The sequence below is a fragment of the Cantharellus anzutake genome (assembly GCF_015039405.1).
Source record: "Cantharellus anzutake strain C23 chromosome Unknown EI90scaffold_2, whole genome shotgun sequence".
Taxonomy (NCBI): domain Eukaryota; kingdom Fungi; phylum Basidiomycota; class Agaricomycetes; order Cantharellales; family Hydnaceae; genus Cantharellus; species Cantharellus anzutake.
In genome coordinates, this window is record NW_024066952.1 from 1,532,109 (window position 1) to 1,546,737 (window position 14,629).

A 14,629-nucleotide genomic window follows, 5' to 3' on the forward strand; every position below is an offset into this window, starting at 1 on the left:
ACTTTGTCTAGCCCTTGCCGTAAACAGTACCAAATAACTCGAAACCGCGAACGCGTTTTTAGACTTCGTGTTCGATGCCGCTGAAATCGGTCAATACAGTGTCAACACCTGCAACGCGGGCATCATCACGTCTGAAAACATCAGTGACGGCCCCTGATGTCCCATCGACAACTCGTACCACTAGAGCAGCCGCGGCAGCCTTGGGTACCTCTCGAACATCCGCCACTCTTACCGCGTCAGAGGCACAAAATCCTGGTCTGAAGAGGCTGAAGCCTCTGGGAATAAGGGGAATAAATTCGAAGAAAACTAAAGAAAAGGATAATGATCTAGCTGAGACTACTGAGCAGAGTCCGGCTGCTGTTCTCGCCGCCACAAGGAAAGCACTACGGCCAGTGTCGACAGGGATCCAAGAAGAAAGAGAAGCCATGAAGGTGGGTGTATCTACGCCCATTATCTGTCTGTGCTTCTGATTAATTAATATCTCAGGCCTACCTCCGAGTGCGACCAGATCTCGATGAGGATCCAGCAAGAACACCTTACCTCAAGTTAATCTCCGAGGCCAAAGTGCAGCTTTCACCACCCTCCTCTTCATCAATATCCTTCCTCAAGTCATCAATATCGAGGCTTAGAGCACCGGCTTCAAGCAGTCGTACTCAGACGTTCTCATTTACTAGAGTATTTGAGCCCTCGACAACTCAGAGTGACTTCTTTCAGAAGACCACCCTCCCATTGGTCAAGGACTTGCTAAACATGGAGAATGGCCTTGTTTTCGCGTACGGCGTGACCAACTCAGGGAAGACATATACGATTCAAGGAAAACATGATGGCGAGAATCCTGGGATCCTCCCTCGTGCAATTGATGTGGTATTTAATAGTATTGGAGCAAACCAGGTATTTTTTATCTCCACATTAGCAAGCTGCCATCTTACCTATCGGCCAGGAAGAGGATGATATGGGCGAGGCGGGTACTTCACAGCATGACGCCACGTTCGTGCAGTCCTTGTTAACAGAGGAGGACCAAGGATTATGGAAAGAGCGGGACGAAACTGGTAAGCGATTCAAAATCAGAGTGTACAACTTGACTCATAATTTTCCTCGATAAAAGTACTGCCCATCGATGATGGCTGTGCCTATGCGGTCTACATATCTTACGCCGAGATTTATAACAACCAAATATTCGACCTTCTAAGCCAGGCTTCCTCCATCCCACAATCAAGTAGCGCTCCAGATATTTCTCATTCCTCCTCCGCTCCATCTCTGAACACATCCAAAAAAGGCTCAACTCTCATCCCAACCCTCTCCAGTCTCAACCCCTTTTCCTGGCTTGGCTCCAACTCTTCCTCCTTGCGCTCTGGCGCCTCAAGCTCCAGCACCACCCTCGCTGTACAGAACACTGGAACCACGACCGTTAGCCGTCAAGCCCTCAGTGTAAGGATCAATCCTGTCAATGGAACAAAGTACATTGCGTCACTGAAAGAAGTCTGTGTGAGAAGTGCCAACGAGGCGAAGGAAGCTGTGCGGATGGGGATGCTGGGGCGGAGGGTGTTTGGGACAATAGCGAATCGGGAAAGTTCGAGGAGTCATGCAATTCTGGGAATTAGAATTGAAAGGCGGAGAAAAGATGATGTGAGTAGACGAAGCTTCGCTCATTGCTGGGTTGGTATGATTGAATGTGGGGTTTCTTTCTGCGAGTAGCGGAGTGGGGTCGTGGAGACTGCGAAGATGTCGATTGTTGATCTCGCCGGGTCTGAGCGGAATAAAAATACGCAGGCTACAGGTTTGTTCTGTCTCTTGTTCTGTTTATGATGAGCGATGGTAATTGATTGCCCCATGTGTAGGCGACCGAATGGATGAGGCGAATAAAATCAACAACTCGCTTATGGCACTCGGCCAGTGCATGAGAACTCTGCGATGTAATCAGATGAAGCTGGTCAAAGCAAAAGCTTCGGGTGCGTGCACGCCACATTGCATGACGTGGGGGTGTTTGACTGTTGATCAAAACAGGTTCGACCAGACCTGTTCGATTGGAAGTCCCAATGTATCGAACCTCCAAGCTCACCGAACTCTTCCAAGAATTCTTTGAAGGACGCGGGAGAGCGGTTGAGTGACATCTACTTGGAGTTTTTCTTCTCCTGACGCAGTTCAAGGTGATGATTGTGAACGTCAATCCGTTTGATACTGGGTATCACGAGAATGCGACAGTGATGGAGTTCGCAGCTCTTGCTAGCGAGGTGTCGACAAACACGACGAAGTTGCCTCTGACGACTCTGAGGCCAACTCAAATACCCGTTGCTGCCGACTCCACGGCCGCGCGGAAGGAGTCGCTGATACCACAGAGACTGAGTCGACAAGTCCGAGTTTCGCTTGCAGCTCCCGGGGGAGGTGCCCCTGTCGAACGGGTAATTGAAGTCGTCGAAGGTGCGTTCGTTGCTCTGTTTGACACTCGAGTATGGTGTTCATACATTTCATGTGCTGCACCAACAGAAGCAGAAGAGAAAGATCCCGAGGAAGAGGAAGATGAAGAGGATGACCCTGACTCTCTCGTCAGCATCCTGCTTCGACAATTAGAGGAAATGCGTGAAAGAGTTCGTGATCCTTATCACAATCCCACCGTTTGGTGTATTCTAAAGGTACTCGATATAGTGGTACGAGGCTGAGATTCGATGTGCGATGGTTGAGGCGGAGACGAGGGAGAGCGTCATGCAGGAGATGGAAGAACGCATGCAGCTAATGGAGCGCAAGTATGCTGCACGTCTTCGTCGCGAGGTATGTTGCTCGCCGCTCATTCGAACACTGAGCCAGTTAACCGTTTGATGCATCATCAGATCGAGGAGAACGAGCTCAAGATGGACCGAAAGATTGAGATGTTATCGCGAACAGGTGTATTTGGTGAACAGGGATCTGACGAGGAAACGGAAGAGGAAGATATCCGTGACGTTGAAGTTAGTCTTGTGAGCAGTCATCTATAATTTATTTATCAATATTGTATATCTATGAGCACTTTGTTGTTGTTTAGCTTATGGACACACAAGAAAGTACACCGAGCCCGACGCCGCCCGCCAGAATCAATAAGAGTCAGAAAGGGTCGAAACGGGAACATAAAGCAAAGTCCAAGACGCCATCCCACCCTGACGAATTCCCAAATCCGTCTCCTCTCGTGTCGGAGGACGAGGCCGCTGACACCGATGGCTGCGCTGATATCGACTCCAACGCTAGCGATGATGATTACGTTCCCACGTCCAGGGCCCGGTCCTTAAAGAAAGGAAGCCGACGCCGCTCAGGGGCTTCGGCAACGTCTGAGTCTTCAGCCCGTAGCACAGCCCTTGACAAGCAACAAGATAGCTCATTTGATGTAGACGATACCAGGAGAACTCCTGGGGGTCATACACAGAAGAATCGTGTGGCGAGCACCTCTCAGGGACGTCGGAGAGCATCGACGAAGGAAGTCAAAGTTCCGGCCTTTTTGACGCCTGATGACTCGATGGATGGCCCACTCATCATTCAAAACCCAAAGGCACGCATTGAAGCTCGAGCGGAGCTTGGACCCAGTGGGCAGTACGTCCCTGATGTTGGTGAGCCAGGGACCGTGAAGAAGAAGAAAAGGTGAGTGGCGTCTGCTCCCCCTCAATTTGTCATACCACAAGCTCATTTCCATTCCGGAACCGAATAGACATTTAGGGGTCAGGGGAAAAATCCTCAACGAGGACGATATATTACAAGTGACGGCGAAAGCTGTGTCTGTCGCCACTGGGAGTCAAGGGGGAATGGTACGGAGACTTGCAAGTGATACGAGGAAGTCATGAATTTCAAGTTGAAATTCAGCGTCCATGGTTGATTAATGACATCTGTCACTGTTGCCGCACCATACATGCATCTCTTTTGATTCGAACCGTGGAGTCAGAGTCGGTAAAAAATAAAACAGAAATGACAAGGACGACCAAATCAAGTAGGCTGGCAGCGGGCTTTCCTTCTGTGTCAAGCGCTTGCTTTCATTGACACATTTCCTATTTGGATTAGACAATACACTTGTCGCAATTGTACCCGAGCGTACAAACTGCACAATTTCAGAACACTTACAAAATAGCTGATACATGTGCACAACCTTCATAGAGCAGCATAAGCCTGCTGTGTCTCTTCAACCATTGCTCGGAATTTCTGCTCCCCCTCTTCTTCCAGAATGTCATAGCTCCAATGCTCCTCTGGAACTGTTTTGGTCTCGTCGATAGAACTAAGGGGAGTGATTGGTACGATAGGCTGGCCAGGCTGTTTGGAGAAGAAGCACAGTCTGGTTCCCATTGCACTAACAGCATATAGCGTGGGGATGTGCCAATATTCTGCCAGAAGGGATGTCAGTTCCCCACCAGCACAGTTCCTCGGTCAGAGTTGATCCCGACGAACCGATTAAATCCTCGATGCGAACCCGAATTTCTTTATCAGCGGCTTTACGCTGGGAACGGTAACGAAGATCACTGGGTGATTTTAGCAGCAGTATGAGGACAGGTTTACGCTCAACTGTAACCTCGAAGAAGACGAGAGGGGGGGCTAACTCGCGTGAACCAGGGATGTACACAGGAACAACTGTAAAGGGACCGTCCGCCGGAAACACGGTGTAAAGGAGTTTATTGTATGGCCCATGGAAGTCAGCTTCGGAGGGGTTGGTGGGGACCTGTGCAAATTCATGAACGACAGGGACTGGCCAAGGCATTGTTTCTGGGAGTGGATGGGGGTTGGGGTCATGAGCTGGATCAGGCTCTGCTCAACGAATAAAAAATGATCGTCGCACTTGACCTTGCACTTGTTCACACGAGTTAGGTCCCTGACCCGGTCTTTTGTCTTACACAGCATCCCTTTTGCATCCGAGACCCGAGATAAGCGTTGAGCGCCTGTTTTGGCCGCTGTTCTTCCCCTTGGCTTTCATTATAACCAGCCCCTGGTTGAGCGAATGGTGACACACTGCTCCCCCCCAGTCATCTTCGTGCATTATTGCGCAATTCAGGCCATTGATGGCTTCGTCTTCCTCCAGAAACCAGACAACGCGTAAAAGTTCGCAATCATGTGCACGATGTGCCAGGAGGTATGCAGTTCCTTGGCACCAAAATGATGATGTAGCTAACGGTCCCTTTACCGTAGCCACCGCAAATGTGATGGAGTCTCCCCTGCGAACGGTGGGGTTGCCATTCCATGCACACGATGCCTTACTCGTGGTTCTGAGTGTGACTGGGAGGGGAAGGTGGATCATCGTCGTCGCCTTTCGGATCGAGATGCAGAAACCCTCAGGCGGGAAATTCGTGAATTAGAAACAAAGGTTGAGCGACTCCAAGCCATCATTGAGAAGAATGGATATCCATCACTGGATTATGGGGAGGACCTCGAGAGCATCGACGAAGGGAATGCGGCCTCGGATGGGAATTACTCTGACACAAGTGGGTTGGCCGTTTCGATGGGAGGGCTTGTCGTGAGTTTGTCGATCTTCCTGATGCGTGAGGGTCCTTACCAATGCATCTTGCAGTTAGAAAATGGCCGCATTCAATATTACGGGAAAACGGCGCCATTCTCTGACCACCCTCCATTCCCTCCCGCCGAGTTACAACTAGATTCCGGTTTGTGGGGGGATTGGTATGGACCTCACCAGCTGAGGCCTAAACCAGACAACTCACACTCTGGATATCCCTGTGCGAATTGGAACGCATTTCTCCCCGAGTTAATCACCTCTGAGTTGCCTAGGCACGAACATGATAAAATCCTTCTGGATTTCTTCACCTTCTTTTGTGGTTGGCAGTTGCGTGTGATCCCCCATTTGTTTCTTCGGGATATGGGTGTCGCAACCTTCAACCCCTCCATTCCGATTTACACTCAGCACTACTCCAAGATGCTGCACAACGCGATACTCTCTGTAGCATTCGCGTACTCTGGAGACGAAGAACGCCAGTCCCGCGCTTTTCGTGATCAGTTTGCGAAGCACGCAAAATCCTTTTTGGAGTTTGAATGCCAACAAGCCTCCCTTGCGACAGTCGTGGCACTTGCTGTCCTGTCATCTTATCATTCAGGCTTTTCCGAACAGGGTAAGGATTATCTCGCCCTCACCTATTTGAACACGCACTGAACCAGCCCAATGAGCAGGGCTCGGGTTCATGTATTTTGGTGAGTCACAGTCCACGGTAGAAATGATATTATGTTGACATTTCTTCTTTGACAGGGATGGCCGTTAGGATGGGGGAATCTCGTGAGTCTATCTGGTTCAACTCATGGACCGTGATCTAATTCATTGATAGTCGGACTGCATGTGCCCTTGCGAACGCTTCAGGGAGGTGGAATCCCGAATCATAACGCACTGGAGCGAAACTGGATCTTCTGGAGCTTGTTTTGCCAAGTAGGTCTGTGCACTGTGCAGTTGACGGTGTTGTCTAACACAGAATTAGGACAAGTGTTGGAGTCTTTATGTTGGAAGGTCTCAGGGTTTGGGACTTCCTCCAAAGGACTTTGAGGGACCGGGGGAAGCCAAGGAGCTATCGGAGTGGATGGACGTACATCTCTGCATGCTGGATGATTTGGGAGTGGGAGGTGCCCCGAGCCCCGTGGCCGTCGATTTTACATTCCAGTACCAGGTCACCCTGATGCAAATCGCATCCACGATTCTGGAACTAGCATATGTTCCGTACCGAGAGTTGGACTTATCCCGCGTCCGCCAACTGTAGTAAGTCTTCTAGGCCTGTTGTAATGACTCTTTCCGACATCTGACACCTCTTTAGCGGCAAGATGCGCCAATGGGAGCAGAACCTCCCGGATCGCCTGCGGTGCCATCAAAATCAGTTAGGAATCAAAGGGGCGATGTATCCCCCTCATACATTCAATCTAAACCTCTGCTTCCATTGGCTTCTCATCCTCTTACTCCGGCCCTTCTTCAAGACAGGAGTGATGACGCCGGCCACACAAAATTCAGCCCGTGCACTCAGAGGCAGAGAAGCGGTGATCTACGATTTGCAAGTGACTGCGCTGCGAGATTGCACCTCGTCAGCCTGCCAGATTGTTAAACTGTTCCATCGATACCAGGAGATATATGGCCTTCGTCGGATCACTATTACAGCCGTGCAGATAGCCTACGTCGCAGGACTAATTCACTTAGCGAGAGCAATCGGACCTTCCATCACGCAGGACCAACGGGGAGACGATGCACGCAATGTGTCGTACTGCATTGCAATATTAGAAGAAATTGGAAGCACCTGGAGCTCCGGTGCAGTCACTGCGAGGCTGCTGAATGATCTATTTGACAGAGCAATGAACTCTTCAACGGAACGGAGGTCAAAGCAAGCCCCGCAAACAGAATGCGGGACCCCGACCGTGCCTACCGAAACTGGATCGCGTCATGGATCACAGTACGCACCAAAATTAATAATATTCGCGCTTCGACTAATCCTCCGTGGAATAGATTAAACTCTGTGCATCAATCATCTCCCCAAATGCATGAGGAGCCATGGAGATCAGTTGAGAGTACTTCCTCGAGCAACGTGGAGCGGTCGATGGGTAATGAACCCTATTCAGGGACACAGCCAAACGGGGGCGGCCCGATAGCTCTCCAGACACTTGCAGGTCTCGGTCCACCTCGCTTCGATACGCTCTCAGTAAGCAACCCGTACGATATGCTGTACTCGTACGAACAATCTCCCCAAACATACTCGCTTGACTCCGTTTCATTGGAGGTACCATGGTTACCCGACCAATTTCCCTTCGGGCATAGCTCATGGTTTATTTCTGACCCCTATCATTACCCGGCCCAGTCGGGCGCTCCAACCAATCTGGGACCAAATCACTGATTTCAGATTCATCTATGTAGTTTTATTCGCATCTCAAATTGCATGTACATAACGATACACAGAGGTCTTGGAATTCATTACACAACGAAAACTGTACAAATAACATAAACACACAGGCATTTGAAAGCAATGATCAAAATGGACGCCAAAGGGTATCATGGCCTCTAATTAATACACTTCCAGTTCCTCGTCACTCTCCTCTAGGATTTCTTCACCTCCGCAGCCAGCACTGTGCATTCCCGATAAGTCTACTAATGCATAATCCAAACTGGGTCGGGGTTTGAAACTATCCCGTCTTCTAGCCACTTTTGCAGTTGCTTGAGCGAGCGCAGCGGACGGCGGTCGAGGGATTGACGAAGCCGAAACGCTTCTCACCGTTGATCCTGATCCAGACCTAAGGGACTGAGCGTAGCCCGATGCCCCGTTCGGTAGTCTCAATGGAGCAGTGCCAAGGCCAATGACGGATCCAAAGCCGTGACCTGACGAGGTGTTGGATATTGAAGGATGCGCAGATATTTTGACGCTGTCATATGATGGCGGTAAAGGCGGAACGGTACCGTTTGATTGTGAACTAACTCGCAGCGGCGCACGGACAGTCGTTCCGAAGGTTGCTGGAGTAGTGTTTCGGTTATTCGATGGTGTGGGCGTGACGCCTCGTGAATGAGTTGTGGAGTTCGGTTTCCTTGGAGCATTGGTAGGAGTAAGCCTTGCCCGTTTAGCAAGTGGGCCGCTGTCTGAGCTCGGAAGGCCGTGCTTTTGGGCAGACCCTTGGACAGAGCCGCCAGGGGCAGGTGTCACGGATCTAATTGACATCGTGGCCGCCTTGGTTCTCTGGAGAATTGTAAGCTTGACTGATTCAGGTGGTTAACACAGCAAGACTCACCTTCTGACTACTTTGGTTCGAAGATGTTTCGGCTTCAGCATCTTGCTGCAGGCAAGCGAGAAGTGATGTGTCTTCTACACGGAATTCGGACCTATGCTCTGCCTCCCAATGCGACACAAAGTCAAGTAACTCTCGGAGTAGCTTGACATCCACAAAAGGGTTGAGTGAAATGGAGCGGTAGTTGAAGTGATTCCAGACTCACTCGAGGCTTCTCCTTCCTCACCCGCTTGCGCATCTTTTCCTCTCGAAGGAGTCGACCAGGGTCCCGGTTTCCTCGACCTGTTAGTCGCGAAGTGTCGGAGGCTGATTCCTACAGATCGGTATTGGAGTGATTCTATGATTGCGGCTCTAAAATAACGAACCGCTAATATCTTCTCGTCATTCGAGATCTCGAAGTACTTCTTCACAAACGGAAGAATGTGGGCTTTGGACCGTTTCTCTTCCTTCAACCTGGCCACTTCTAAATCGTGCTCATTGAGAAGTGCCTCCGGGTCTTCCTCCTCTTCCTCATCTGTATATAACACATGAATTACCCCATCGCGAGGTATTGAAGGTTGCGAAATACCTTTCCACATCGGAGCGAACAATGCACGATCATTGGGACCCATCATCAAGTCGACCCAAAGGGACTGTAACTCCCCTCGCACGATAGCAATAAAGCCAGAAAGACTCTGCAGCTTCAGTTCAGTCATGCGAGCAAGTTCCGCTTCATACTGTTTGAAGGGCTTGAGTTCATCAGGATAATAAGAAGTTTGTCTATTTAACCTTACCGCCTGAATAACATCGTCAGTGGTGCCCCGATTCCGTTCGACAAATCCCTCCGTTTCGATCTCTGGTATATTAAGGCGTTTCCAAACAACTTCAAGCTCGTCGTACATTGATTGTATTTGTTGTTGTCTAGTCTTCATGCGTTGTTCTAACTTTTTGGTATGGATTCCTTCTCTCGGTGCATGCAGATGTTACGAATGAACTAAAACCTCACCTCCTGTAAAATTGTTCCGAAATACGAAATGATGTCAAGAGTTGGATCAACGCCATCGAAAACAAAGTTTTCAAAGCTGTCTTCGTCCAATTCGGCTATGCGTGCTGCGAATTCAGAGAGGACTCGATTGTACATTTGAGGTGTCGCGCGTGTACTACTCGAGGCATGCCCTTGCGTCGCACTGTGATTGAAGGACGTGGCGGCTTGTTGTTCATCCGCAATTATTATGCTAAGATCTTCGACTGCGTCGGGGTCCGGGATTTCGAGACCAAGCTCGGAATGCAACCACATTATCTGCTCAAGCAGTTTCGTCAGCTCGGCTTGCCTGGTACTCTACTCAAAGCGAGTATAAGTTCAAAAAACTAATAGAGATACAGAGAGTAAATGATGTGCTTACGATCTCCTCCAATCCACGTTTAATCTCTCTCTCGAGCTTGTTCAGTTTTTGTGGTGTCACGTCCCTCCATAGTGCATCGTTACCCTTGGCATCGGACGCTGAGATATTGATGGCAGACAAAACATCGGCCGAATAAAACTCAAGACCAACTATCTTCGAGATCCGTTCGAGTTCCACAGTCAATGCGTTCTTTTCTTCGAACTTAACGGCATAAATCTTAAAGTTAAGAACAGGGTGAACAAATGGACCAAATGACCGTGTCAAACTTTCAAACATACCGCATTGAGTGAGTCTCGAAGAGCGACTAACTGCTCAAGGCGTTCCGGAATGTTCTGCGCGAGATACGATCCGTGGCGCCGCCGCGGACAAGAGCGTGAGAATATTCCTATTCTGAAGAACGTGTCCAGCTGACCCAAATCACTCACAGTTATCTTCCTAAGCTCAGAAATAGTAGATGTGGGTGGTTTCTCGCTTTTATCTAGCCCCGTGCTCTTCGCCAAGACATTGCAGTCCTTTTCAACTTTGTCGCATCGTTCCAACCATGCTTTAACTTCGCTTCGCCGTTGCTGTATTTGGGCCTCTATTGCATCTGCAAGAACCACACGGAGTTTATCGAGATCAGCTGCTATAGCAGAGCTCGGAAGACCCAGCTGCGCGTGTATGGCTGGAAGAAGATGGACTTGGGCAGTGAGGGGCTCCACCAAAGAATCGAGGAGTTCCTTGGCCTTGCCGCTAGTGTCAGTTGTCATCGACTGTTTTCTCGTGCCAAATGGCTACGGGCGTAGTATTTGGACACTGAGCGAGGTTGCCTTCCTCGATAGTGGCGTTGTTGAGGTTTATGGTTGTTTGTCAATGCCCCGTTATCTGCCACGTGATTAGAAAGATCGTCGGTACCGCGTGTCAGATCCTTCATTTGACTTAGCGATGACAAAAGATTCAGAGCAGGTTCGCTAGCGTCATTACTGTAATTTCGTTTTCGTGTGTTCTCGTTTAATGGTTTTTTTGAAATAGAAGGAACCTGCACGATGGGTTCGTATAGCCAGTGACGACGGATTCTCTTTCATTTTGGAACGGAAAGTGGCCATAGCAAGCCCCACTCTTGCGGCCTCGCTGAACGAGGACAGCAATTTCGCTGAGTCCCTAAGTAACACGTGTACTGTCCCCCACAGGTTCGTTCTCCGCGTTTATCCTCACTTTAGCAACCAACAACCGTTCAGAGGTATTGTCGTTGAGAAGGTCGTCGAGTACTTGTCTTTCAGAGCACAGTCGCAGAATGCAGCCGAAAATGAGGAAATCCCAGATTTTCTGGAACGTATTCCCCCTGAAATTGCGCTTGAATTGTGAGTGCCCATCTCAAATTCAATATCCGACTTTGACACATCTTGCGCAGATTGATGGCGGCGGATTACCTTGAAAGTAGGTGTGTCCAACACTATTCCCTCGACTCTACTAATTACACTACTTCAGTGGTTTAAGCTCTGTATTCACTGCTTGTAATGATCACTGCCAAACGAGGATACTTCTTAACTCAGTGAACATCGCCTTGGCAAATTGCTATCCCCCATAAGCATCTACCCTATCACGTCCATATTCCTAATACGGTGGAGCCTAGAGGTTGGCAGCTCGTCGCTCAGCCATTCCTAGCAGGATATGGTATCCGAACTCTCGAGCTTTGTCTACTCCAGACATGCTGGACTTACGCTTTTTGCCCATCATGGCTCCATCCAATAACATGGTGTGCGGAGTCAGCGGAGCGCACGGCATGGTCAGTTTATTTCCGAATTATGACAGAATTCGCAGTCGCGATGGAGGATTTGTTTACAGCAATTCACAATGTCAGACATCGAATATCTAGTGTACTTAATCTCAGGATGGTGCCATGATGCCGAGTTTGTGACGGTGAAGGAAGCGGTGATGGTTTGTTGGCGGCCGAATCTGGGATATTGCGTTGATTGCATACGTTATGCAAATATTGCACGAATATCTCTGAACGTGTCTACAGTACCCCTCTGAGCCGACGTTTCTGGTTTCCAACACTTCACCGATTGGGTGGGAACTGGAATGAATTTGAGATAATGAGACAATTCATCGTTGTATAAATTGTATAATGAAAGCGCCCTATCACGTGTGTGCAGCTGCTCGCTTGGCAAACACAAGGCCCACATTTTTGTGATAGAGTCTGGCAGGCCTGTACAGGACCCAGCGTTCCCTCAGCGACTGATAGAGCCAAGCTTTCGATCCGCCATCCCGTTGGGCTGTTAAATAAATGTGGAGAGCCAAGATAAATTTCAGTTTGGTCAGTTGTGCTGCAGTTATGCCAGCCAGCATCACGTTCTAATTTGTTCTTCTAGGCACCATGGCGGAGGTCACCATACGAGCTTCTCACCGAACCTAGACAACTAGTTACCTCTACTATAGCTGCCAGACTCCGAATGATGCTTTTCTTTGCTATTGCTGTGAGCACTGGCATAATGCTCCAATTCTTTCTCTTCGGCTTTCCATCCTCTCGGACCTACGGGGAACCCTTCACATTTAAGCCCGAGCCGCCCATTTTCCATGAGAGTTGTGGAGTTAGCGATGTCAGCAAGGGTTATGTTCGACCAGGTTTTGGTAATGCTATATTCCCTTATGAGGATGCTTGGACATTACTACGGATCAAGACGATGGTCTCTCGTACGAAAGGATACCTCGCCCATGATTATCCACTCCCCCTCGGTTGGAATGATGTGAGTTTTTCCTGAGCAACACTGGTAGTTTCATCTTAACTCCCTAAAGATCCGCTACATAATAGAGTCCGGAATGCTGGCTGGGTTGGTACTCAATAGAACCTTAATAATTCCTTCATTTTTGTATGCAAGGTCTTGTGTGTTTTCGCAGTGAGGCTCTCAACATCAGGCTCTCGGCGGAGCATCCCACACTCACGCTCCTCATTAGCGCAGTCTGTGAGCTCTATGCAATACAGCATCATGGTAGCGAAGATTTCGGTTCCCCCTCTGGGGAGAAACAACAGGCTTGGACCATTCCCATCGAATTGATGGTCGATCTTCCACGCCTGCGCGCTGCACACCCCGTCGTTACGGTTGCCGAATATCTCCACTTGCATGGCCTCCCAATCTCAATTGAGAGACTCAATGGGCGGTGGGACAATGAGTCCTATTTAGCCACGAAACCACACCCAGTGTCCTTCACATCCCTCAAACAGAATGAATATGAGCCCGACGGCGTGGTACGAGTGGATTATGGAATAACGAAACCACGGGATCCGTATCACAACAAACCCATTTCTAGTGCTCTCGATGCTGGACTCGGGGAGGCAAAAACAATAGACCTAGACAAAGTGAAGTTAACTCTTCAAGAGAAACAACTCGCTAAGTGGTCGTCTGAGGAAGAATTGGAACGCCTGTTGCATGCCAATGGATGGACATTTCTCTATACGTTCAGAGGAATGTAAGTTTTGCGCATACCGCCAAAATTTGTTGAGGGACGAACTGACATTGGGCCTTCACACGAATCGAAATACTCAGGACTGTGACTGAACCGCTTACTCAAGTAGCGAAGATCTCACAGGTCCGCGGGCTATATAACGAACTCGCCTCTCGCTACGAAGAAGTGCTGCTTCTTGAAGGGGTAATTCAACAGAACATAAAGCCAGGTTTCTTGATGTTTGGGTCGGATAAAACTAGGAAAACCTTCGTGTGGCTCGTCACGCAAGGCGTGCAGCGTGAGTCGCTACAATTGCTGATTGGGACCAACGACATTGACTCCTTTCGCATGGCTCTAGCGATTGCACCCGTTCGCTTACTTGCGGAGCGGTTGGTCCACAAATTAAGGTCCATGAATGATGGGCGCCAATTCATGTCTGCGGACATGAGGCGAGGTGACCGTAAGCTGGCCTTACGATGTACACGTTTCCAACGTTCTCACCAGCTTCCGATTCCACAGCTGCCATTTCCCCTCCTATGGATTACACAGAAGCCCGAATCTCGCGAGTGAAGAACCGGCTAAGGAGAGGTCTCAAGCTCGTTCAGGAGTTGTCCCATTTACCACCTCAGACTGCGAACATGACCGACATACCCTCAGATGAGAACCTCAAAGGGGCCCCGCCATTGGAGACGGATAAGTACGCTGCTGTACAGTGTCCCGCGATGATTACTATGTTGAGAGCTTCAACGTTGATAGGTTTTTTGTTCTGACGGATGAGCGCTCCCCCGAGGTATTGGAACAAATGCGCAAAGAAGGTGCCGTAACGATACAAGATTTGATTCGCGAGGAAGACCGAAGGTTACTTGGATGGCCAATGCTTTTCGATGATGCTGTAGCGCAGGTCGAGCAACTGATTGCTTCGTACTCGGTGTTCTTTTATGGGCATCCTACGTCCAGCCTTGCAGGAGACGTCGTCAATCTCCGAGCAGCTAGAGGGTTCGACTTACGGACATCGGTTTTCGACTAGATATTTGGTTGCCCGCCACCTATAATATTGGGTTTGCTGTTATTACGAGATATGGGGAATGGTATTTAGTCTTAATATTGTACTTAATGTTATTGCTTTGCTCAGT

At 49.3% G+C, this 14,629-nt stretch overlaps 6 protein-coding genes across 6 annotated transcripts; 4 read left to right on the top strand and 2 right to left on the bottom strand.

The window, feature by feature from the left end:
* The first annotated feature begins 26 nt into the window (after positions 1 to 26).
* Positions 27 to 3,942, top strand: EI90DRAFT_3031216 (P-loop containing nucleoside triphosphate hydrolase protein). The gene is made up of 13 exons (XM_039058295.1): positions 27 to 431; positions 487 to 891; positions 941 to 1,049; positions 1,106 to 1,626; positions 1,696 to 1,777; positions 1,839 to 1,949; positions 2,005 to 2,099; positions 2,148 to 2,418; positions 2,485 to 2,585; positions 2,644 to 2,766; positions 2,826 to 2,951; positions 3,017 to 3,603; positions 3,671 to 3,942. The coding sequence occupies exons 1-13, from the start codon at positions 75 to 77 to the stop codon at positions 3,801 to 3,803; spliced, it is 3,021 nt and encodes a 1,006-aa protein (XP_038923501.1). The 5' UTR covers positions 27 to 74; the 3' UTR covers positions 3,804 to 3,942.
* On the bottom strand, positions 3,665 to 4,827 carry EI90DRAFT_3031220 (uncharacterized protein). The gene is made up of 3 exons (XM_039058296.1): positions 4,784 to 4,827; positions 4,399 to 4,710; positions 3,665 to 4,334 (listed from the first exon to the last, which is right to left on the bottom strand). Exons 2-3 carry the CDS (start codon positions 4,703 to 4,705, stop codon positions 4,105 to 4,107), a joined length of 537 nt encoding a protein of 178 aa, XP_038923502.1. The 5' UTR covers positions 4,706 to 4,710; positions 4,784 to 4,827; the 3' UTR covers positions 3,665 to 4,104.
* On the top strand, positions 4,827 to 8,028 carry EI90DRAFT_824538 (fungal-specific transcription factor domain-containing protein). Its single transcript, XM_039068103.1, has 9 exons — positions 4,827 to 5,074; positions 5,131 to 5,455; positions 5,510 to 6,062; positions 6,121 to 6,141; positions 6,197 to 6,223; positions 6,273 to 6,370; positions 6,420 to 6,694; positions 6,750 to 7,373; positions 7,427 to 8,028. The coding sequence occupies exons 1-9, from the start codon at positions 5,004 to 5,006 to the stop codon at positions 7,809 to 7,811; spliced, it is 2,379 nt and encodes a 792-aa protein (XP_038923503.1). The 5' UTR covers positions 4,827 to 5,003; the 3' UTR covers positions 7,812 to 8,028.
* EI90DRAFT_3031224 (microtubule associated protein-domain-containing protein) lies at positions 7,836 to 10,937 on the bottom strand. The gene is made up of 10 exons (XM_039058297.1): positions 10,499 to 10,937; positions 10,352 to 10,405; positions 10,074 to 10,289; positions 9,677 to 10,009; positions 9,465 to 9,614; positions 9,260 to 9,407; positions 9,057 to 9,205; positions 8,897 to 9,004; positions 8,695 to 8,835; positions 7,836 to 8,642 (listed from the first exon to the last, which is right to left on the bottom strand). The coding sequence occupies exons 1-10, from the start codon at positions 10,820 to 10,822 to the stop codon at positions 7,980 to 7,982; spliced, it is 2,286 nt and encodes a 761-aa protein (XP_038923504.1). The 5' UTR covers positions 10,823 to 10,937; the 3' UTR covers positions 7,836 to 7,979.
* Positions 10,938 to 10,941: 4 nt separating this feature from the next.
* EI90DRAFT_2988334 (uncharacterized protein) lies at positions 10,942 to 12,012 on the top strand. The gene is made up of 5 exons (XM_039056038.1): positions 10,942 to 11,018; positions 11,085 to 11,242; positions 11,291 to 11,413; positions 11,464 to 11,489; positions 11,541 to 12,012. The coding sequence occupies exons 1-5, from the start codon at positions 10,998 to 11,000 to the stop codon at positions 11,546 to 11,548; spliced, it is 336 nt and encodes a 111-aa protein (XP_038923505.1). The 5' UTR covers positions 10,942 to 10,997; the 3' UTR covers positions 11,549 to 12,012.
* A 181-nt stretch (positions 12,013 to 12,193) lies between these two features.
* EI90DRAFT_3031227 (uncharacterized protein) lies at positions 12,194 to 14,625 on the top strand. The gene is made up of 8 exons (XM_039058298.1): positions 12,194 to 12,369; positions 12,425 to 12,799; positions 12,849 to 12,949; positions 13,008 to 13,520; positions 13,598 to 13,794; positions 13,855 to 13,956; positions 14,016 to 14,193; positions 14,253 to 14,625. The coding sequence occupies exons 1-8, from the start codon at positions 12,340 to 12,342 to the stop codon at positions 14,521 to 14,523; spliced, it is 1,767 nt and encodes a 588-aa protein (XP_038923506.1). The 5' UTR covers positions 12,194 to 12,339; the 3' UTR covers positions 14,524 to 14,625.
* The last annotated feature ends 4 nt before the right edge of the window (positions 14,626 to 14,629 follow it).

Excerpts from the sequence above, each read along its gene's own strand:
- EI90DRAFT_3031216 (XM_039058295.1), top strand. The coding sequence starts at position 75 with ATGCCGCTGAAATCGGTCAATACAGTGTCAACACCTGCAACGCGGGCA. Across the intron at positions 1,050-1,105 it reads GAAAGAGCGGGACGAAACTG|TACTGCCCATCGATGATGGC; the intron begins GTAAGCGATTCA and ends CCTCGATAAAAG. Across the intron at positions 2,419-2,484 it reads GGTAATTGAAGTCGTCGAAG|AAGCAGAAGAGAAAGATCCC; the intron begins GTGCGTTCGTTG and ends CTGCACCAACAG.
- EI90DRAFT_3031220 (XM_039058296.1), bottom strand. The coding sequence starts at position 4,705 with ATGCCTTGGCCAGTCCCTGTCGTTCATGAATTTGCACAGGTCCCCACC. Across the intron at positions 4,335-4,398 it reads TCGCATCGAGGATTTAATCG|AATATTGGCACATCCCCACG; the intron begins GTTCGTCGGGAT and ends CCCTTCTGGCAG.
- EI90DRAFT_824538 (XM_039068103.1), top strand. The coding sequence starts at position 5,004 with ATGGCTTCGTCTTCCTCCAGAAACCAGACAACGCGTAAAAGTTCGCAA. Across the intron at positions 5,075-5,130 it reads TGTGCACGATGTGCCAGGAG|CCACCGCAAATGTGATGGAG; the intron begins GTATGCAGTTCC and ends CCTTTACCGTAG. Across the intron at positions 6,063-6,120 it reads TTCAGGCTTTTCCGAACAGG|GGCTCGGGTTCATGTATTTT; the intron begins GTAAGGATTATC and ends CCCAATGAGCAG.
- EI90DRAFT_3031224 (XM_039058297.1), bottom strand. The coding sequence starts at position 10,822 with ATGACAACTGACACTAGCGGCAAGGCCAAGGAACTCCTCGATTCTTTG. Across the intron at positions 10,010-10,073 it reads AACGTGGATTGGAGGAGATC|AGTACCAGGCAAGCCGAGCT; the intron begins GTAAGCACATCA and ends CGCTTTGAGTAG. Across the intron at positions 9,005-9,056 it reads ATGACGAGAAGATATTAGCG|GAATCAGCCTCCGACACTTC; the intron begins GTTCGTTATTTT and ends ACCGATCTGTAG.
- EI90DRAFT_2988334 (XM_039056038.1), top strand. The coding sequence starts at position 10,998 with ATGACAAAAGATTCAGAGCAG. Across the intron at positions 11,019-11,084 it reads TGACAAAAGATTCAGAGCAG|AAGGAACCTGCACGATGGGT; the intron begins GTTCGCTAGCGT and ends TTTTTGAAATAG. Across the intron at positions 11,243-11,290 it reads ACGTGTACTGTCCCCCACAG|AGGTATTGTCGTTGAGAAGG; the intron begins GTTCGTTCTCCG and ends ACAACCGTTCAG.
- EI90DRAFT_3031227 (XM_039058298.1), top strand. The coding sequence starts at position 12,340 with ATGTGGAGAGCCAAGATAAATTTCAGTTTG. Across the intron at positions 13,795-13,854 it reads CGTCACGCAAGGCGTGCAGC|CGATTGCACCCGTTCGCTTA; the intron begins GTGAGTCGCTAC and ends GCATGGCTCTAG. Across the intron at positions 14,194-14,252 it reads CCGCCATTGGAGACGGATAA|GTTTTTTGTTCTGACGGATG; the intron begins GTACGCTGCTGT and ends CAACGTTGATAG.